The sequence below is a fragment of the Asterias amurensis genome, chromosome 12 (genome assembly GCF_032118995.1).
Source record: "Asterias amurensis chromosome 12, ASM3211899v1".
In the NCBI taxonomy this organism is placed as follows: Eukaryota; Metazoa; Echinodermata; class Asteroidea; order Forcipulatida; family Asteriidae; genus Asterias; species Asterias amurensis.
Window position 1 is genome coordinate 12,606,121 of NC_092659.1, and position 23,829 is coordinate 12,629,949.

General features: G+C 37.6%; 1 protein-coding gene across 1 annotated transcript in view; it reads right to left on the bottom strand.

Moving 5' to 3' along the window:
• Nucleotides 1-6,454: 6,454 nt before the first annotated feature.
• The window catches only part of LOC139945010 (serine/threonine-protein kinase PAK 3-like), a 30,876-nt gene continuing 13,501 nt past the window's right edge, over nucleotides 6,455-23,829 (bottom strand). Inside the window, exons 5-15 of the mRNA XM_071942238.1 lie at nucleotides 22,923-22,972; nucleotides 21,390-21,491; nucleotides 20,225-20,381; nucleotides 18,315-18,427; nucleotides 17,739-17,876; nucleotides 16,029-16,121; nucleotides 15,231-15,330; nucleotides 12,560-12,756; nucleotides 10,999-11,136; nucleotides 9,527-9,649; nucleotides 6,455-8,817 (exon numbers count right to left, since the gene is read on the bottom strand). Of these exons, the coding sequence (XP_071798339.1) occupies nucleotides 9,566-9,649; nucleotides 10,999-11,136; nucleotides 12,560-12,756; nucleotides 15,231-15,330; nucleotides 16,029-16,121; nucleotides 17,739-17,876; nucleotides 18,315-18,427; nucleotides 20,225-20,381; nucleotides 21,390-21,491; nucleotides 22,923-22,972 (1,172 nt within the window). The 3' untranslated portion in view covers nucleotides 6,455-8,817; nucleotides 9,527-9,565. The remainder of the gene's footprint in view (nucleotides 8,818-9,526; nucleotides 9,650-10,998; nucleotides 11,137-12,559; nucleotides 12,757-15,230; nucleotides 15,331-16,028; nucleotides 16,122-17,738; nucleotides 17,877-18,314; nucleotides 18,428-20,224; nucleotides 20,382-21,389; nucleotides 21,492-22,922; nucleotides 22,973-23,829) is intronic.

Below are 23,829 nucleotides of genomic sequence, written 5' to 3' on the forward strand. Positions count from 1 at the left end.
AAAATCCACTGCATTTCAATCGCGTATTTTTTTCTCATTTCCATATTTGAGTGCTGTAAAATAACATTTCATAAGATCCAAACCACTCCATTAGATGCGCGTGTAGTTTCCTCTGGCAAACTCGGAGCATAAAGTGACTTAAACTCACAGCTCCTTAGAGTTTGCCCAACCCAAACTAGTACTACAACTATAGTTTTGCATACCTCTCTCATACATCCCTTCAAAATTTAATACTATAGAAAGTTGGGATGTTTCACAACCTTTGTGCAAACCAACAGATTTTACATTGAGTTCTGTATGACAGTATGTATTGATTGCGCTACACATTATGAGTGCATGCGTAAGCTCCAGCGCCAACACCCATATGGCTCTCTCCTACTATAGCCCGGTTCATACTTCCTGTGAATGCGAATGTGATACGAATGTTGACATCACATATTCACAACAAATTGTTCGCAGCAGTTAATTGAACTGTGCTCAACTTTTGCGAAACATTTGCTGCGAAAACAGGGTTGTGACAGAAGTTATAAATAAGTTGGTCGAACTTTGTATTATGTTTTGTTGAAATAAATGTTGATGCAATATTACAGCAGAATATAATCACTTGTTGAAAACCTGACTGAGTATCTGAGTATAATGAGTATCTGCCCTATTACGCACGAACCACCTCTGATAACAAAGTTGATTTTGCATTAGTAATGTATTTTAAAAATAACTGGAGCCTCTTTACTGAACTGGGTACGATCGACATGGCCACCGATGCCGTCATGGACTACATCAAGTTTTGCGAAGATATGATCATACCAACAAAAGAAATTAAAATCTACCCAAACAGTAAGCCTTGGGTTAATAAGGACATTCGTGAGCTCCTGAAAAGAAACCAACTTGCCCTCAAGACCGGTGACTTGGTCAAGAAAAGGAGTATCCAGAAGGAGCTTTCTTAACATATTCGACAAAGTAAAAAGAAACGCAGTCAAAAAGTGGAAGACAAATTCCGTCAGGGTGACCCTAAGAGTGCTTGGCAGGGCATCAAACGTTTACCGGATGTGGGAAACAAACCAACGTAGTCGTTCCACCTGGTGGTATCGCAGCATTCCTGAGTGATAATAACTTTTTCTTAATAACTTTTATGCCAGATTTAACAACCAAGACTTCACTGGTGCTAATCATGAACTAGGTGAAACGGTAAAAAATCACATTACTGCTGATGACAAAATTATATTAGATACTAATGCTGTTGAAAGATCACTGAAAGGATTAAAGACTGATAAGTCTGCAGGCCTGGACAGACTGAGCGGCAAGGTTCTGAAATCCTGTTTCAGGGAACTTTCTCCATTATTTAGAGACCTTTTTCAGTGGTCCCTGGACACTTTCACAATTCCTCAATTATGGAAATCTGCTGATGTTATTCCTGTTGCCAAAAAACCTAAACCCACTTTGCTAAATGACTATAGGGCTGTGGCTCTCACAGCCATTGTCATGAAGTGTTTTGAACGGATTGTTAAAGATCTCATTGTTAATCAAACAAAACCTTCCATTGATCCCCTGCAGTTTGCCTACAGAACGGAGCGTAGCGTTGAAGATGTCATCCTAACATTGCATGGCATTTATAGCCATCTTGATCGTCCTAAAGCATATGTTAGGACTTTGTTCGTTGATTTTTCTTCGGCCTTTAACTTGATCCAGCCTCATGTTCTGTTTGGCAAGCTGAGGGGGATGAATGTTAACCCGGATCTGATTTTAAGGATAAAAGATTTCTTGACAAATATATCACAGAGAGTTAGACTGATGCAGTCAGTGTCTGAAACTGTTCATACAATACAGGCGCCCCTCAGGGATATGTTTTATCCCCAGTACGTTTCACATTGTATACAAGCGATCTTAGATGTAGTAATGCCACGAGTGTTCCCTGGTCAAGTATGCAGATGACACTTCACTTACAGGATTCATTACTCATGAGGATGAGACGGGGTATAGATATGAAATTGCCAAGTTTGTAAATTGGTGTTAAGAAAATTTCTGGTTTTAAATGCAAAAAAAAATAAGGAAATTGTATTTGATTTTCGGAAAAATCCGATGGAGATCCATCCTGTAAACATAAATGGTGTTGATATTGAAATGGTCACTGAACATAAATACCTTAGGACTCGCATACATTTGTAGACAGTCATTTAAATTAGAATGTTAATATACAGAAATTATGCTCTAAGGCTAATCAACGTATGCATTTTTTAAGGAAACTTAAGATTTTTAACATTGACCGGGATATTATCATGTTGTTTTATAAAAGTGTAAATCAGTCTGTCATTGCGTTCTCTTGCATTGCATGGGCGAATGGTCTGTCTGTGGGTAATCAAAATAAAATCAACAGAATCACTAGATCTGCTAGTAAGCTCATTGGTATTCCTGTAAAAGACTTAGGTTCCATCTACGAGGCAGCTCTAGTGTCAAAACTCGAAAGTATACAACTTGATGATACCCACCCACTTCATACACCTTTTGTTCTTAATAAGTCTGGGAGATTGCGTCAACTCAAATCCAACTCTAATCGTCATCGTCTGTCTTTCTTACCCATCAGTGCAATTTCTTATTTTAACAACAATTTGATTAGATAACTTGCTTCGTACTTCCCAATCCATGTCTCCTACGGCCTCTCCCTCGTTCCCATGTATTGTCTTCCCACCCCTACACACCCTTCCTTCTCTCCTTTTCCCACCCCCTTTTTCTTTCCAAGTCATCCTTAGTTTAGTTTCTGTTTTTTATATATATTTTATGTCCGATGTATTTTAAACTATTTATTTGTGCAATGTGATATTTTTATTATATTGTTGCTGTTTTAATGTATACGGTTCATGTGTTTTGTGCTATTTTCAATGACTGTATTTAAATGTGCAAATTCGGGGAAGTGATTTTCATGTTGGGCATGACGAATAAAAAATCTAAGTCATCTAAATCTAAAATCTCTTCCCAACGTAGATCTATTCAACCAATCGAGGGCGAGTATTGTTAACGTTCTCATTTTTGTTCAGAATCTTCAGAAATTATACTGCATGAAATTGCTGTTGGAAGGCTTTTTTAACACACATAGTTTGTCATGCATGCTCATGCAGGCTACCTAAATTTTAAAATGGGCTTTTTGTGTTAGCTTTCCGAGGTTAATGGCATCAAGTATTTTAGATTAGTTGTCTCTTTCGTATCAGTTGGTACCAGGTTTCATTTTGGGACTGTGTATGGATATATTGAAAAACTTGTAGCAGTCTTTGTTAATTGTGACTCTTTTAAAGTTGTTTTATGACAATTTCTAGATGGTCTGTTGTGTGGTATTTCCTCCCGCGTCACCTTCAGGTAGTCTTTGTTGGATGGAGCAAGATGGTTTAGTTCTTAAAAGATAACAGTAGACGAGATTTTAAACGTCTAGCGTTGAGTCGTTCCCTCTTAAGTTGTTGTAGAAGCTGGGTGACAGTGCTTTCACGCCTGTAATCGTTTGCGACAAAGCGTGCTGCTCTGTGCTGAACTTTTTCAACTGCTTCTATGAGGTTCTGTTTGTGTGGGTCCCATATGCTGCTGCAGTATTCTAATTTAGGTCGAACAAGTGTCTTGTAGGCAGTGGCTTTGGTCTTTTCATCACAGCATCTCATGTTTGTCTTAAGGAGGCCAAGATTCTTATTTTCCCCAGATGTAACTTGGCTGATGTGTTTGGACCAGGAAAAAGTATTTTTGTTGAATCACTTCCGGTATTGATGAGTATTTTTTTTTATTTTATGTGTCATATGCATTTTAAAACATTTTGAAGCATTGAAGCTCATTTGCCAGGTTTTCTCCCATTCACACAGCCAGTTGATGTCTTGTTGTAAGGCGACACAGTCATTATTTGACGTTATTTCTCGGTACAAAATGCAATCAGCTACGAATAGCAGACCTGAGACTTATTGAGACTGGGACGTCGTTAATATACATGAGGAATAACAATGGACCAGAGGAACTCCTGAAATTTGGTGAGTGTAATTTGGTGAGTAAGCGTTTGTTGGGAACCGTGTCGACACTTTACTGAAGTCCATTCTTATGAAGTCAGCTTGGCTTCTTTTTTCAAGAATCGTCAGTTAAGGCTGGCAATTGAGTCTCACAGGATCTTTCTTTCCAAAAAAACATGTTGAAGGTCATTAAGCAGGTGGTGATTATCAACATGTTTCATTGTGTGACTGTGTATGATATGTTCAAGTAACTTGCAGGTAATGCAGGTCAAGGAATTTGGGCGATAGTTAGAAGGGCTGGTCCTATCACCTTTCTTAAAAATTGGTGAAATATTTGCACTCAACCAATCCACAGTAAGCCTCCCACTATCCATAGACTTCTGAACAATCTTCTGAAGTGTTTGAGCTACTGATTCTGAGCACTTTTTCAAAATTCAGGCGGGGATGTTGTCCGGTCCGAGCCTCCGGTCCGGACTTGTTTACTTTGAAGTTCTGAAGCAGTTTCTCGACTCCAGGCGATTGATGATCAAAGAAGGTAAATCTGGAACTGAGCCATGGCCAATATCAGGGATATTAGTTGGATCTTCCACTATAAAGATGGAGCAAAATTGCTTATTCAGGGTTTCGGCTTTGTCCTTTGCGCTAGAGACGGTGTGCCCAGCAACATTCAAAGAAGAAATTCCAAAAACTTCCTGTCTCTTGGTTTTGATAAAATTCCAGAATGGCTTAGTATTTTCCGAATGTACACTGGCTCCTATAACATCTTTTACTCGGTGCGTTTATTGATCTTTCGGTCGGTGCGTCGTCTCAGTAGCTGGAATTGGTCCCAGAGTACTTTGCTGTTTCTTGATCTTTCGGTCGGTGCGTCGTCTCAGTAGCTGGAATTGGTCCCAGAGTACTTTGCTGTTTCTTGATCTTTCGGTCGGTGCGTCGTCTCAGTAGCTTGAATTGGTCCCAGAGTACTTTGCTGTTTCTTGATCTTTCGGTCGGTGCGTCGTCTCAGTAGCTGGAATTGGTCCCAGAGTACTTTGATGTTTCTTGATCTTTCGGTCGGTGCGTCGTCTCAGTAGCTTGAATTGGTACCAGAGTACTTTGCTGTTTCTTGATCTTTCGGTCGGTGCGTCGTCTCAGTAGCTTGAATTGGTCCCAGAGTACTTTGATGTTTCTTGATCTTTCGGTCGGTGCGTCGTCTCAGTAGCTTGAATTGGTCCCAGAGTACTTTGCTGTTTCTTTTGCGATCTCTCTTATAGAGGCGTTGTTTTTTCGGATTTCTCTTTGTTATACCAGTTATCCAAGGTTGACTATGTCTGGATGAACTTAACTTAGATTATAGTCATTCATTGCTGCCTGTAGGGCGTCTCTAAAAGATGTCCACATGGGTTCTATGTCCATATCTTCATTTTTTCAGTGTGAAAGCTGGTCATTGAAGGGTTTCATTGTGATGGCAATGTCAGTATACATGTAACTTCCCTTATTGAAGAGAAAAACCTTCCTCTGGGGGCGTTTGATGAATTTAGCTCCAATACTGGCGTCGATAACAATGTCATGGTCACTAATTCCAGCTTAGACAATAACTTTGTACACAAAAGATGTAGTTTGTGAAACAGAGATCCAAAATGTTGTCGTCTCTGGTTGGTTGACTCGCAATCTGCGAGAGGTTGTTATCCATGGCGATATCTATCATGATTTTACTTGGGCCAGGGTATCTGCCACTAGGTTTAAAGCTGTTTGTTGTCCAATCTACTTCGGGTAAGTTAAAGTCACCAAGCAGCCATATAGCTGCCTGCCTGGGCATTTTTTCAATGCTGATTTCCAATTGTCTCAAGTAGGCGTTGTCTGTTTGTTGCGATCTATCAAAAGCTCCAATGTACACATGAATACTGGCCCATAAATATGGCTTCACAGTCACTTTGGAGTTCGGTTTCTGTCCGCCCCTTTACCTTCCGAGCAGCCTTGGTAACAAGTTCCAGGTCCACTGAGCGCATTCAGAAGGCAGGTTGTACTATGAGTAAATAACTGTTTGGGGGCACAATTCTCCTTCTGATGGTCTGAACAGATGAATAGATGTTCCCTGGACCCACTAAATAAAAATTGAAGCGTTCTGAAAATGTATTCATTAGTTCACTACTAGGCTAATTTAAAGGATTAGTTTTTGTGTACATGGTAGGATTTTGTGTGTGCACATCACAACGTGTCCATATACATGTAGACTAATCTGTCATCCCACACTATTTTGTCAACTTCTGAGTTTACCTACCCCAAAATCATTATGAGAGAGTGATGTTTAAGGGTAGTTAAGAAAAATAACTCAGCGGAATTGAACCACACATTTTGTAGTTAATAAAAGAGTATGAAGCTGATCCTCAAGAACATTTAAAGATCAAGAATAAGCACTTAATGTACATGTCAGCTTGTAATCAAATTAAGTTGATTCTTGCAGTTGATTTACTTGACTTCCAGTAGATTGAAGAACATGAACATAATGAGAAATGATTGTGTAGTTAAATACACCATGCAATCTCCTTTTATTAATCAATATAAACTGAAAATCAGCAACTGACAAAATAAAATATACAAAATACATACTTGCCTTTAACCAAACAAACACTTTTGACTTATTGTACCAGTTCCTTTTGAACCAGACTTGCAAAGTTGAATTTATGTTTTTTATTAACATTAAAAAAAGAAAATGTAAAGATTCAGTTTAGACAAAAACATTTAACAAGAAAGCAGATAAAAATAAACTGGAGCTGCATGTTAAAAATGGCATTAATAAATTTGCATAGGGCAATCCTACGATATGTGCAAAGGGGCTACTTTTAAAATGGTTAAAATCACAACTCATTGATTAGTCTCTTTTTGTAATATTGTAATTATTAAACATTATTTACAAACCAGGTTAAACTATTGTTTACACAAACATGTATGAAACAATTATTATAAAAGAGTATAACATAAACATTACTGTTTAAATTGTTTCCCCTTTGTCTACACCCGGTCAACGTTTGGTCTGAATGCATCAGTAAAGCATGGTTCCTAATTCCTACGATTGTGACATGAATTTTGACGTCACAGCTCCATTTTCGCTGCGAATATTTCGCAGGAGTTGAACACAGCTCAACTCTTCCAAATTATTCGCTGGGAATATGTGACGTCTAAATTCATATCACATTCTCAGGAAGTACATGTACATGTATGAACCGGGCTAAAGGATGAAGATGATGAAGAAAGCACTCCAAACATGTTATTTAGAGGGTCTAAAAAAAGAACAAATTGCATGTCAGGAGAGGCTCAAGGTTGAATTCATATTGGATCCACAAAAATGACAACATTAACCCAATCCTCTGGTATGAGAGTGAACATCATTAAATGTTGCCTAAGTACTTTGATGTATTCTACTGTAAAACGAATCATGTTAGGTTGCTTTCTTCTTAAGTGAACAATTTTGATGTGACCTTTAAAATATTTGACAAGGATCACAGATCAACTGTACAATGGATAAACATTTGTATTAACTACATGTAGATATCAGTATTTTGTTCGCAGGACCCAAGTTATGTATATTAAATATTTGTAGAAATGTTCCAAATAAGCAAGAACAAGATAAGAAAATGTTGAGTATACCAAAGTATGTAACTTTCATATATAAGGTTTAGATTTGAGTTTATGATTGGAGTATGGTTATTATAATTAGCGCCTCGGACAGTATGCAATGTAATTAGTTTAGAAACTGCAGTATTAAGTGGATATGCAATCCCTTACTACCCAAATCACATAAAGATGACAGAATTAGTTGAATTCAATTTTATGTTTATAAACCAACGAGTGGTCAAGGAGTGAAACTGATCATGCAAGGCATACCTCTACGCAGAGTCAAACAGTTTGGGTATTGAGTTAACATAAGGTGTTCAACTTAATAAGAATATGAAAGGATATTCTAGTAAATAAAACCAAAGAGTTATGGCCAGATGTTGACAGGTAGTATTCTTTAGAAACTGCACCACGTGCAAGTAATATGGGAAACATATTACATACCATAAAAACATATAGAACCAAAGCTAGCTGGATACGTTTGAACAAAACGTAATGTTCAAAAACCTGTGATACATGTGAACAAGCTCTCCCATTTGTCTGACTGCTACATTTCTGACATACATTGTAAATGTACTCATAAATGAGCGAAGCTCATGCAGTTATATGGTAGTTCTTCAAAATAACAATCCCACATTTTTACTGTTACATTTTTATTAACATTGCTTAAGTTAATTTTGTTGGATAGTTATTTATTTGTTTAAAGACACTGGACACTATTGGTAATTGTCAAAGACCAGTCTTCTCACTTGCTGTATCTCAACATATGCATAAAATAACAAACATGTGAAAATTTGAGCTCAATCGGTCGTCGAAGTTGCGAGATAATAATGAAAGAAAAAACACCCTTGTTACACAAAGTTGTGTGCTTTCAAATGCTTGATTTCGAGACCTCAAATTCTAAATCTGAGGTCTCGAAATCAAATTCGTGGAAAATTACTTCTTTCTCGAAAACTACGTCACTTCAGAGGGAGCCGTTCCATCAACCTCTCCCAATTACTCGTTACCAAGTGAGGTTTTATGCTAATAATTATTTTGAGTAATTACCAATAGTGTCCACTAATGAACCTTTAAGTCTTAGATGCAATATCAACATTTGTTTTTAATGACAATTTTACAGGGTTAATTCTTACTTTATCAGCAACCCTGATTTATTTAGGTCCAACCTTAGGGGTTCTTTGAAAAACAAAATCCATTTGAACATTAAACAGTTGGATTCCCTCCAGCAAACTTCCAAAGTGCTCAGTGCTGAGTTCTAGGGGATAAAAGAGGAACAAAACCACCAACAACATTTAGAAACAGACGAATAAAGACACAAATACACGACTTGAGTTATGAAATAATCATCTACATATATTGGATGCAAGTAAGTACTAATATGTGCATTGTTGCAGGATACATGTATAATCACAAGGTGCAACCTGAACTATTTCATTTTGGAAGGCCCAGCTGAGTGAAGTGGAAGAGCCAGATTGCCACTGAGGCATTATACTCTGCAACTATGCACGAATGAAATACATTCAATATTTGTGTTATAAAACACACTCGTGTTAGCTGGTTTTACCCTTATAATGATGTGTGAAAGCACTGTATACCAAACAAAAACTAACAATGTTTCTAATCCCTGATGCAAACTTAACCTGATGTCAAAGAGCACTTAGCAGTACACAACTACACTTGTATGTGGGGTTTTTTTGGCACACAATTTGTATTACCGAGAACTCAGGGCTTTGTACAAGGAAAATCAGATTTAAAATTGCAAAAGCAAATACACTTAGAAGAAAATAATTTTAAAGCACCATTTGAGGTTAAGTTAGCAAAAGTTTAAATTCAATTTGTTAAAAACACTAAACATTTACAGCCTTTTGATAATTAGGAGCATGAAATGACAATGAAGGATCTTGAATGAGGTAACTGAGTTAAAGTGTGGTCCTCGGTGTAGGAAATTGAAGTAAAGTCCCTACCTAAACACGAAGGGAACCGTTCTCCTTGCCAGACATTGACTAGTGACGAGCACTAGCCTCTTTAGCTGCAATGATCAATGGCACAAGTGTCTTCAGAGGCTTGGCCATCTTCAAGAAGGGATGCTGAATGAAGAAAACAATACAATACGAGCTTTGTTAATAACAAGTGATTGGGGTTTAGATGGGTAGATAATCAGACACTCCGGTAAATATAAGGAAGAAAAGAAGCAAAAATGCAACAAAGAGTTCATAAAAAATGTTACACATGTAAAACAGTTGGTAGTGTACAGGGTGTACTTCTTGAGAAACTGAAACTGGTAATGTTACAATAGACCCTTGGTTTATGCCCTTGAATTTTTTATTTCAGTTTAGATGCTCCGGGGTGCGATCCGAAAAATTTCTGGCTTAATGCATTCATTAAAATTGTTCTCTAAATCATAAGCATGGGGTCCAGGGCCTTCCGAAGGTCCCAATATTTTAGATGCTCTGTGGTGTAATCTGAGCAGTTTCTGGTAATAATCCATTGAATCAATTTTTCCTTACGTCACCATTATTTGTTGTTACATTGACTCCTGAACGGTAGATTTTGACTCCATTCAAGTATTGGGAAGGGTTGTTAAACACATGACAATTGTTTTGATTGGCTTGATGGGGGTAACTTGATGCCTTCTACAGCGCGGCACAGGAATGGAAACTGAATTGTATGACAGTAATTTAGCTTAGGGAAATTGAGGGGAGGCAATAAAAAAAACAAAAAAAACCCGGCACTTCTGGACAACACCGTTATTTAGAGTTTAAAGCAAGCAGTATGAAGCCAGTCTGCCAGGAAACCTCTACGTAACAAAAACAACACCAACACTGGGTTAGAATTCCTATGTAGTATGTATTATAACACCCCTTGCAAGTATTCTGCCTGCTCATTGGTTTAGAGCGCGTCACATGACACAACTTAGTTTTGCTAGACGACGACCGTGTGATAGTGCGTCGGTTTGCCATGCGCTAGTCCGAAGACTAGCACACGGCGTGCAGTACCCAGACATCCGTTGCGTGTACGAGGATGATAAATTAATAGTCTGTAACCATTTCGGATTGCACGACACTACATGCAGCACAGTAAGTAAAAGTGTTTGCAATCTGTATTCGCGTCGTCCGTGGATTGTAGCATTCAGGTCTGTAACTTAATAATAATAGTACAGTATTTAGAAATGTTTGGGGTGTTATAAAACAAATATTGACTGCTTTTACTCGTGCAATGGTTAAAAACTATGACTCCCTCGGTGATCCCTGTAGCGTTCTATTTTCCCTCGGCTTCGCCTCGGGAAAATAGAATGCTCCTGGGGATCACCTCGGGAGTCATAGCTTTAACCATAGCACTCGACGCAGTCAATATTTGTATATTATCCACCAAGCTGGATCAAGGATTATAAAGCAAGGACTCACACAGTGTGAGCCAAACAGACTCTTAATCCTACCTCAAGAAGCTCAGTGCTGCCTACTCTCTTCTCAACATCAGTCTCTAGACACTGGGCTAAGAAGTCTTTAAACACTGGTGACAACTTCTCTGGGTTTTGGATTTCTGGAGTACCATTTGTTGCAATAAGGTACAGAGCCTAAGGTCAAATGAAAACAAAATAAAGGAATTAAGCCTTGCATTTTTACTCAACCTTGACTTGCAAATATTGATTTAGCTACATGTACAAAACACACATGTGCATTGAATGCTGCATATTTGTATATGTTGCATTGAATCAAAGCTTGTAGAATATTTACTGGCAACTTAAAGGCAACACACTGTGATTGAGAAATAACTTTACCCATAAATGCAAGTTTTCTATTCCACTTGTAGTGACTGCTTCTTTAACTCATTCACAAATTGTAAATAAAACAACTGTACAATAAACGCAAACCAGACACCGGTAACTGGTACCCTGTAAGGTACAGGGAATGTATACAGTTTTTACTGGTGTGTAGACATGTGTGATGTACAGAACAGCCATCTTTTATACTGTTCTAAGCCATGAGAAGTTGTGTCAAAGTTTATCATCATTGTCATCATTCGATGTTAACTGTTTCATCGTGAACTGTCATCATTTTGGCAAGTTTATAGTAATCATCTGTTTTGTATGCCCTGAACAATCAGAGACAAGAACAACTTTCCCAAATCTTGATGACATTACATAGTGGCTGTGAGTCAAGTAGTCAAGTCAGTCTTTGTTATTTAAATTTACTACACACTCATGAAAACCCTACTACTGTACATTTAAAGCAAACTAAACTGTTGTCTATTGATACATGTAGCATTCAACAACTGACATGTTTGCCCTATACCATATGATGTATACAGTATGGTTAGTTGAGTTTTGTGGGGTCATGAGTGGGACTAGAAGCCTTAACCATTTGACATCGAATGACGTCTTAACCCCTCAATTTGTCCTAAACTGGCTCATTTCAGACAGTTTTTGACACCCCCAAAAACTTGAGAGCAGCTATTTAAGGGACACGTTGCCTTGGATTGTTCGAGTTGGTCCATGAAAAGGGTTTTGTAACCGTTTGTAATTAAATGCATATGGTACATGTAAGAAAGATTTTTTTAAAGTAGAATATAATGATCCACACAAATATGCCCTGAAATTGTGTGGTTTTCCCTTTTTCATTCTGAACTAACATGGTCGGCCATTTTATGGCGTGTTGACTCCACAAAATGGCGTGACATGTTAGTTCACCTTGTACAAGGACAACAATGCAATTTCGAAGCTGTGTGGATCATTACTGTATGTATATTCTACTTTTAAAACATCTCCCTAACCATATGCAGTTTCATAACAAACAGTTACTAAATCTTTTCATGGAGCAACTTGCCTTATCCAAGTCAACATGTCCCTTTAGTTTTTAGTGTGCAAATGCATGCACGTACAATACTATGCTTCGCTTTGCCCGTACTAAGGGACAGAAGGTACTGGTACTAATGCTCCTTTTTTTCAGCAAACATTTGTGCTTACTAGTAACAAGGTTACCAGCCTAGATGTAACTTACCCTGAGTGGATTCTCATTAAGATAAGGAGGTTCTCCTTCAATCATCTCAATAGCCATAATACCAAGAGACCAGATATCCACCTTAGGTCCATATTGCTTACGGGTTACAACCTCTGGGGCCATCCAATATGGTGTACCAACCATAGTTGTACGCTTGCTCTGTTCAGGAGTTATTTGTGCACAGAAGCCAAAATCAGCTGCAAGGGGTTAGAACCGGAATGGTTACACATCACATTCATGATAATTACAAGGGGTAAGAACCGGAATGGTTGCACATCACATTCATGATAATTACAAGGGGTAAGAACCGGAATGGTTACACATCACATTCATGATAATTACAAGGGGTAAGAACCGGAATGGTTACACATCACATTCATGATAATTACAAGGGGTTAGAACCGGAATGGTTACACATCACATTCATGATAATTACAAGGGGTTAGAACCGGAATGGTTACACATCACATTCATGATAATTACAAGGGGTAAGAACCGGAATGGTTACACATCACATTCATGATAATTACAAGGGGTTAGAACCGGAATGGTTACACATCACATTCATGATAATTACAAGGGGTAAGAACCGGAATGGTTACACATCACATTCATGATAATTACAAGGGGTTAGAACCGGAATGGTTACACATCACATTCATGATAATTACAAGGGGTTAGAACCGGAATGGTTACACATCACATTCATGATAATTACAAGGGGTAAGAACCGGAATGGTTACACATCACATTCATGATAATTACAAGGGGTTAGAACCGGAATGGTTACACATCACATTCATGATAATTATTACATTTAACCAATGCATTGTTCTTCAGGGAAGACTTCTACACTATAGAGTATAACTTTCTAAGGTTTCACTCATTTTGACTTCCCTTTCACTAGTCTTAGCCCAAGAGGTTTGTTTGAATGTATTGTTTGACCCTGTACACCACATGATCAAAACAGTCTTGAATCAAGTCTAGTTTTTGACCCTCTGGTTTATACAATTGAATCTAAAACTGAACAATGGCACCATAACTCCCCTTAACGCTGCACACACTTATAGGGTTTGGGTCCTTTTTGTACGACACAAAACACAAACAGATTTACATTAAACTGACACGCCTTAAAGAAAATGCTGAGAAAAAACTTCCTTATAAATATTAGTTGCCGAGGTGCTGTAATTTTGAGAAATGACTTAAGAAAATTATTTGGGCATCTTCAACAGGTTTATGCGACTCTCCTGAAAAATTGCTCTGTGATTTTCACTTTTTTTTCCTCAAAACTTTTAACGGGTAAATTATATTACATACATCTTCATTCAGAATGAGTAGGGATTTATGTCATGGCGAGAAAGTTGATCTAAAAAGGTACCAAACCCTTTAACTGACAAGTTATTTATAAATGATTTTGGGGGTTGAACAAAGAATTGACTAGAGTGGGATTCGAACCAACGACCTCCGGATTAACGTGCCGGCGCTCTACCAACTGAGCTATCTAGCCCTATATTGGCGGTGTCCCTATTTTGTCAATATCTTTGTTCGGGGGTACCAGAGGTCGTTGGTTCGAATCCCACTCTAGTCAATTCTTTGTTCAACCCCCAAAATCATTTCAAAATTCACCCAGTCAGTTTCCCTTGTGGTTTATATTGATAAGTTATTTATAATTCAGCTTTTTAAAAATATTATATTGAATAGCATCGTACAGTAACAACAATCCACAGACAGAAAATCAGGAGAGGTTCGAGGCAGCATCTTGTGTAAATCTCTTTTAGTGTTGGTTCTGAGAAGAACTGGTGATTGACAACTCAACCCAGTCAAAGATTTCTCTTAATGTTGGTTCTGAGAAGAACTGGTGGTTGACAACTCAACCCAGTCAAAGATTTCTCTTAATGTTGTTTCCGAGAAGAACTGGTGGTTGACAACTCAACCCAGTCAAAGATTTCTCTTAGTGTTGGTTCTGAGAAGAACTGGTGGTTGACAACTCAACCCAGTCAAAGATTTCTCTTAATGTTGGTTCTGAGAAGAACTGGTGATTGACAACTCAACCCAGTCAAAGATTTCTCTTAATGTTGGTTCTGAGAAGAACTGGTGGTTGACAACTCAACCCAGTCAAAGATTTCTCTTAATGTTGTTTCTGAGAAGAACTGGTGGTTGACAACTCAACCCAGTCAAAGATTTCTCTTAGTGTTGGTTCTGAGAAGAACTGGTGGTTGACAACTCAACCCAGTCAAAGATTTCTCTTAATGTTGGTTCTGAGAAGAACTGGTGATTGACAACTCAACCCAGTCAAAGATTTCTCTTAATGTTGGTTCTGAGAAGAACTGGTGGTTGACAACTCAACCCAGTCAAAGATTTCTCTTAATGTTGGTTCTGAGAAGAACTGGTGGTTGACAACTCAACCAAGTCAAAGATTTCTCGTAGTGTTGGTTCTGAGAAGAACTGGTGGTTGACAACTCAACCCAGTCAAAGATTTCTCTTGTATAGCAGAGCAAAAGGCTATGCAAAATGTGTCAGCTGCTTTTAAAAAATCATCATTTGCTACTCAATATTACCATTCAGTGTGCACAATTTTGTTTCAGTCAAAATATTTTGCTCTGCAAAAATGCTTGATGAAATGGTTCCCTGCAACCACAGATAAAGGATGACAGATAAAGAATGCACTTACTTAGTTTGACATTTCCATCCATCCCTAGGAGAATGTTATCACTCTTAATGTCTCTGTGAATCACATGATTAAGATGAAGAAACTCCAACGCTTGCAAACACTAAACACACAGATATCAACAAACAATTCAGTAAATGTATACCTCATAAATTGAAAAAAGTTAGATTGTTCTTCAGAACTATTAATCTTACTTGTAAACTTTAAATTACAACAAATAAAAAGGTTTCAAAAATGAAATTATTTGTTTGAAACTTTAACAAGTGCCTACATGTAAGTTCACTTGGGCAAGGTTACTTGTGTAGCTAAAATGATGCACAAATGGAACTTTGCAGTTGTCTAAGGTTTTGTGAAATCATCAGCTCCTTGTGATTAATGAGGCTTGACATGATGCAGAAAAACAAGTAAACATGTCAAAATTGAGTTAATGTACTATGAGGGCTAATTTGCTTACCACTTATATAACTTAAAGGCACTGGACACTATTGGTAATTACTCAAAGTAATTGTCAGCATAAGTGACAAGGGTGTTTTTTCTTCCATTATTATCTTGCAAATTCGACGACCAACTGAGTTCAAATTTTCACAGGTCTGTTATTGTGTGCATGTATGTTGAAATACACCAAGTGAGAAGACTGGTCTTTGCAATTACCAAAGGTGTCCAGTGTCTTTAAGAACTATCTGAAGCAGACAAATGGAAAGGAACACAGTGTAATAGCTGAAGAAAAATAAAAAATAATGAAACAACATAAATCACTTTTAACCACTTTTTGGCTTATTAAAAGTAATGTGTAATGCTTGCCTCTCGACACACGCTTGCTATTTGACCTTCATCCATACAAGTTTCTGTCACAACATCTGTCAAAGAACCACCTGCCAAGAACTCCATCACAACCTGTGGGTTATACCATACATTGTAGTCAAACCAACAAACAGTATATTGTAAAAACATTGAAGGAATAATCCCACAATGTGAAACAACAACCAACAGTTCAAACCTTAGAATCACCAACAATGTGTATCTTGTAAGGGCAGTTAGACAGACTACCAAGTGTTGATAGCAAATGTAGAAATTAAAATTTTACAAATGTTGCACGCTGTGAGGTGATCCATGGTGTTTTGTACACCTGAGGGGTAAAATGACAACCGAGGCGAAGCTGAGGTTGCCATTTGCCCCCCGAGGGTGTACTAAACCCATAGACCCGATAACAGCGTGCAACAATTGTTTTCTTATACCTTGGTAACATCATTATTCTTCTCCTCTGTTGTCTTCTTCAAACATTAGGCCTAAAAAAAAAATATGTTGGATTGCCCTATCCCGACCGACCGTAAAATGAGGAAAATCTTTTTATTTTCATTTGGGTTTTCCCTTTTTTTTTTTATACTTCAAAATTGTGATTTCATGAATATTTTATGCTCACAAAATGGTAGATTTGACACAATTGTTTGTTTTCGGCTGACTACTTCTGGTCGACAACAATCCAGTGCAACCATGGCAACAACGTTCACCCAAAAGCGCAACGGAGATCGATTTTCCTCTCACACATATCGAACCGCACGCCCGTTTATCTGACGTCACGATTTCACTAGGAACCAGTCTAACAATCCATTGAACAACAGAGGGCGCTGTTGCCAATAATGCCCTTATATGGTATCGCTCGTTTATTGAATGGACGAAAAACATGGTGAATGAAATGACTCTCGGAAATAGTTTTTGAAGGACTCTGCAAAATTAAAGACACAAAAAGAGCGCTTGAAGCGAGATGTATAAGATAAAATACCTTGCTTGTTTGACTACCAGATCTTTCATGAAATGTTTATGCAGTTTTGGGCATTCATTGACATCTCTCAAAAAAATAAAAATAAATAAATATCCCGACCGACCGACCCAAGCAAAAAATTGGGTGAAAGGGCAATCCAACATATTTTTTTTTTGTGCCTTATTACGACAGAGTATGCATTGTTTAAAAAGTAGATGAACAGTTGTTCAAAGAAACAATTCTTCACTGTTCCATTGAACCTTGGCTGTTTTGTACAAAGCGCTGAAAATCAACCAACAGTGGGAACGTTAACGGCAATGTAAACCGGTTAACAAACCTCATTTTATCCTCCACGCTGGGCAGCCATGGAACATGCGTCTTTGTATCACACCAATAAAACTTCACTATTTGTTACCGAGGTGTATAACAAACAGCTGGGGATGGGTGACCATAAGCACATAAGTCTGTGATAAGTAGGCTGGTAGGTAGAACTATTCAAACTTGGGTCCTGGTTGAGTTCAGTGAATTTAAGCCCAGTTCATACTTCCTGTTAATTTGGTGTCATAGCTCAGTTTTTGCTTCAAATATTTCGGACAGCTCAACTCTTCCAAATTTGTTTGTTGTGAATTTTGACGCCAAAATTCACATAGCATTTGCATTTGCAGAATGTATGAACCAGGCCTCACTCACTCAGCCTTGAGTCCCAGGACATGCTTTTGGTTGCTGGGTTGATTAATAATAACAAATCTTACCCAGAGTTCACCCCCAATAAGGTAGCTGTCCAGGTAGTTGACAATGTTTGGGTTCTTGTTCTCTCGCATGACTAGAATCTCATTAATAATCAACTCTTTCTTGGGTTGCTGCTGTAGATTCATCTGCTTAATGGCAACCTTAAAAAAATACAACATAGATTTGATTGATTCAGTCCAGTGTACAAGAAGCATGATCTCCTATACCGGCCAATCAGAATGGATAAACTGTCCCAGGTATTTATGAATGGTCTTGAAAGGGTGAATGACTTGATAATTTACTGCCTTTAACAGGGATGTGATAGAATGTTGAAAAAAAGCTAACTTATGAGCGCAAAGCATCAAAGCTTGCAGGTAAATGTACAAAGCCAACATACATACATTTATCTATGGGTTTGAAAGCCCTACTCTGCAATCGAGGATGTTCCATATGGGTTTGGTGTGTTGTTGTTGTTGTTTTTTTTTTTTGGGTGGGGGGGGGGGGGTTGATGATTAAAAACAGAGAAATCACACCCCTGCTTTAAGGACCTGAGACCTGCGACCAATGTCCATTTAATAATGACTGTACACAATATTTACCTCTTGACCAGTTCCAATTTCTATTGCAGTATACACAACACCAGACGCACCCTGGCCAATCTTCTCCAATTTGGTGTATCTCTTCTTAGGGTCTCCAACGCTCACAATTTGCCCTGCAAGAGAACATACGTACAAAAACTAAATACACACAACAATATTTTCTTCCAGTAAAATAATAATAATAATAATAATAATAATAATAATAATAACATGCATTTATATAGTGCTTAATGCAGGGTTTCATAAAGTAATTAAATACACTAAACAAAGACCAAAAAGTGTATGATAAAAAATATATAAAAATAACTGCCAAAAAAGCTTTTAAACAAGGGACAAAACAGCTGAAATTGAACAAGCTGAGATGGATATTTTTTCATTTTTGCTTTTTTCTAAAGATTTTTTCTAAAAACATAGTTCTATAATTTTATTGCTCAGACACACACATTTTACAATAGACAGCGAATGCCAGAGGGCGCTTTGGGCAATGTTTGAAGATGGCTTTTTTTGTAAGCTCGTTTAAACATTTTGTAACTCAATACAAAATTTGTGCCATAAAAAACAGCACCTTACGCGAATTTCAAGAGTCCATCTTTTCAAAGATTGCGCCCAACATATTTAATGTTACATGTACATGTACTATTGTACATGTACATACCATAGAGCAAGGAACAGAAGGAGTTACAACTCCAGTCTTAATCCCCGAAGCCCAAATTAATCCGATTAGTGCTGCATCAACCTCCAGTGGAAACACTATGGATGTGAACCACAGCGCCTGTAAAAGGCTGTGACACATTCCGACTGCAGTGAGCTCTCATGTGTGTTACCGCCTTTCGCTGCCGTCGCTGGTATCACGTCGTTTTCCATTCATAGTTATTGGAGTGGTAAAGTAGCAACACACAAGCTCAACGCGTGCGCAGTAAACAATTTCACCTACGTTGCATGCGCACAATTCTCCATTAGAAACTGTAGACTTTGAACTTTTGACTGAATTTTGAAGCAAACAAATCGGCCTTTCCTGTGATGAATTATGACATTTGTTAGGTTTTGCTGATCGTGAAAATTATGAAATATGTGGTATTGACTGTTTTATCATGAAAAGAATGTCGGTGGTCTCCGGCCGTTGACAACCAATTGAGATTGTTTGCAAACACTTTTCCTGTCGGGGGATATGCATTTGAACGGTAGACACAATTAGACACAAACTGAAAAAGGGGAATATAAAAGGCTTTTTTTTTAATTTTTTAATACAATTTGGCGTAGGATATTTTTGGTTAAGAAGATTGAGAGAGCCATAATTATTCAACTGATTTTGTGTTTGTTTAATAAGATACTACAAAGAGGTAACTCCTATTGCATTTTTGTTTGCCAAAATCATTGAAATGTCGTTATTCATAGCTAAAATCATCCTTGCTATATGTCGTTGGTTGAGAAGGACGCTTGAACGCAATGCAATCTGTGTATTTTTCTGTGGTGTAACTGGATAGCTAGTTCTTTATACTTAGCTCGTTAGGAAATGTGCCCACAGATGTTTCTGCCGATTAGCGCTGGTCGTTATACGCCCGCGTTAACACACATGGAACCTTTGAAGACGACTAGTTGTAACTCCTTCTGTTCCTTGCTCTATGTGCATACTAGCGGGTATCAGCATGGCAGTGATTTAGTTCTTTGGTCGGTACGTTCGTCTATATGGTTGGTTTGTTAAAGCTTGTTTAAACTACACAACATGTAAGATGCAAGTTTTATTTGAAGACAAATGATAACAAGTAGAATTACCCTGCAAGAAATAAAGGTTTTATTTTACAGTATAAATGTACAAGAAGATCCGTTTAAACACAACCTAGCGACTACCAACTCCACTTGAAGCAATCAATGCATTTTCCATGAATAACACAGAGACTACATGTACTTACTAAGTCTTTCAAGAATTTCTTCATCGCTCATCTTCTTTTTCTTTTGTCTGTCCCGAGGCCTCTGTACGCTGGTTTCAGTATTAGTTGAAGCAGCAGGAGGGGGTGGGGTGATTGGTGGAGGGCTAGGCTCGGCAGGTGGTTCAATCCTTGAGTAATACTACAATGCAATGGAATTCAGTAACATTTATATTAAATAGGTTGTAAAAGGTTACTATAGCAGAGGACATTGTACGACTGACTTAACATCTTCTTATCTGCTTTAGACGACACATGAATATAGAAACCATATGAATAATAGGTGTAGCAAGGAAAGGATTAAAAGATCTGACAAACTTTCTTACAAAACTTTAGATTTGGTTTGTTCAGGTCTTGGTGCAATAGCTGATGGGAGTATAATGGACTGACTTACTTTTGATTTTGTATGTTCAGGTCTTGGTGCAATAGCTGATGGGAGTATAATGGACTGACTTACTTTTGATTTTGTATGTTCAGGTCTTGGTGCAATAGCTGATGGGAGTATATTGGACTGACTTACTTTTGATTTTGTATGTTCAGGTCTTGGTGCAATAGCTGATGGGAGTATAATGGACTGACTTACTTTTGATTTTGTATGTTCAGGTCTTGGTGCAATAGCTGATGGGAGTATATTGGACTGACTTACTTTTGATTTTGTATGTTCAGGTCTTGGTGCAATAGCTGATGGGAGTATAATGGACTGACTTACTTTTGATTTTGTATGTTCAGGTCTTGGTGCAATAGCTGATGGGAGTATATTGGACTGACTTACTTTTGATTTTGTATGTTCAGGTCTTGGTGCAATAGCTGATGGGAGTATAATGGACTGACTTACTTTTGATTTTGTATGTTCAGGTCTTGGTGCAATAGCTGATGGGAGTATATTGGACTGACTTACTTTTGATTTTGTATGTTCAGGTCTTGGTGCAATAGCTGATGGGAGTATAATGGACTGACTTACTTTTGATTTTGTATGTTCAGGTCTTGGTGCAATAGCTGATGGGAGTATATTGGACTGACTTACTTTTGATTTTGTATGTTCAGGTCTTGGTGCAATAGCTGATGGGAGTATAATGGACTGACTTACTTTTGATTTTGTATGTTCAGGTCTTGGTGCAATAGCTGATGGGAGTATAATGGACTGACTTACTTTTGATTTTGTGTGTTCAGGTCTTGGTGCAATAGCTGGTGGGGCATCATCATCTTCATCATCTTCCTCAGTATATGGTGATTTAGGAGTATTAGGATGTTTCTGGAAGTTTTAAAGAAAGTATACAATTTGATAAATGCCTTCCTATGTCATGGTCTATGAATGACCATTCAAAATACCCTTTAAACGACTTGGTTCATCCAGGAAAGATTGGACACAACAAATCATGCTGCAAACATTTGTACATGTTCATTTGATCAAAAGTGCCATAGAAACTGTTTAAATCAGTATCCATTCTGAAATACACCAACATTTGCCTACACATATCTCCCTGACCTTATTGGTCCCTCCAGCAGAAGATTACAACAGATTGAGAACATATTTGTCACCATACATAGCAAAGAAATGTTTGGCATGACGTTTTTTATTAACCCCAAACTCCTCATTGCATTTAAAGTCAACTATTTGTTAATCAGCAAACTCACTGCTTAAGAGCACATACATGTACATTGTACTTATTGGATTTCTCAATGTACATGTATGACAATTTTGCATAATGAAGGAAGTAAATTCCATCTCATATAAAGTACCAGAATTGCCAACAGTGTATATTACCAATTGATACAAACATTACTTCTTATCATTAACAACTGGGTTAATTGGAATTTTATTCCAAAATATGACCTTTTGGGGCTGAATGCAACAAAAAGAAGCCTACACATCATTTAGGAGGTTTGTTAACCAGGGTTTGAATTTTACACTGGACCACAGGCCCAAGGTCAGTAGTTCTAGTGTTGGGCCAGTAAACTAATGACTGAAAAAGTCTGGCAGTCTTGTATTTTTTCAATTGGATAAGAATACCTTACTCTGTGTAATATCCTGTTCAAATGTTGACTTTGAGTCTGATAGAATACCTTTCACTCTATCATATGTAGTAATGAAGTACATGTTGACTGCTCAAAACAATAAGGTCATTAGAGCAGTTTGTATGGATTTCATAAATTCATTGTGCGTATTTTGAAGCTGTGGATATGGGTTTCAATGATCAAAAGTGGTCTTCAAAGTCATTGTTTGGCAAAAACAATTTATTTTCTAAATCAAACATTTATTTGTTGATTTTGATCTATTTTATGTTTAAACTTAAAATGCCTTTTTCATTTAATGACCTTTTGATCATTACAAATATGAAATTGCCTTTAGTGACCTTTTAGATAATAAAAACAAATGAAATAAAATCTTCACTTTATAGGTCTTACTGCTTGTTCAAATAAAAAAGTTAAATGTATGTTAACTGTGTCAGCACATTTCCTGTATGTCATTTTCATGTTGGTATTGTAAAAACAATTCTGATCAAGTTAACATTTTGAGAAACAAGGCATGTGTTCTTGTGAATTTTACGTCCAGATTCAAGCCCTGTCTACACCTTTATGATATGCCAGTGTTTCCAAACTAAATTCAAAGCTCACACACTCTGAAACCTAACTTATTATGGCAGGGCTTTATTACAATTCAAGTTTTCTCTAAAATACTTACAGAATTAATTGAAGTTTGCTCAAATGTTTCCTCCAATGATGAACCTTTGCCTAATTTATAGAAGACAAAGGAGAACAAGCTCATGTCAGTTTTTGTGTAGTGGTGCATGCTTCATGTTTAAATGCATTTTTCATCTAACAACAGAGCACAACTTCCAACAAGTTGACATTATTTAAAACAGTAAGGATTGACAGGGTCTATTGCTGTTCTCAGACATCAACCAGCAGCCCATACTTTTAAGTATAACAAATAATAATAATAACAATAATAGGTATACGTAGCGCCTTTGCAAAAAGATCAGGACAAGAAACAAAGTACAAAGACAGAAGTTACGAGATGTCTCCTGAAATAGTGATAGAAGGAGCATTCCTGATATTGATGAGGAAAGAATTCCACAGTAAGGGACCAGCTATTGAATATTATACAAATACTGACTGCTTCAAGTGCAAGTTTAACAGAAACACGAGTAAAAGCAGTAAATATTTGTTTTATAAAACCCCAACAGACTATTTATCATCCTCGTACATGTAACAGTCAAACACACATTTCAGCTACGAAGTGTGCACAACTGTTTGGCGCAGCACCATTTAATAGTCCAGTATTACATGGCAAACGGCTATCACACGGCCACCCGGGTTTCTAGTATAACTACATGGAAGTCATATCATGTGGCGCGCTCTTAACCAAAGAAAAGGCAGAATTTTTGTAAGGGGTGTTATTACAAAGGATCTTTCCCCGGGAGATTTTGAACCAGTAGGAATAGACAGAAGAAGTTTATCATCAGAGGATCGGAGTCCCACCTCTGCCTGCATGGCCTGGTTGATACAAAGTAAGCAAATTAAAGAAGTACAAGTAGCATCCGCAAAGCAGTTGACAGAGAAAATTAATCTTGCTGCGTGATTTTACA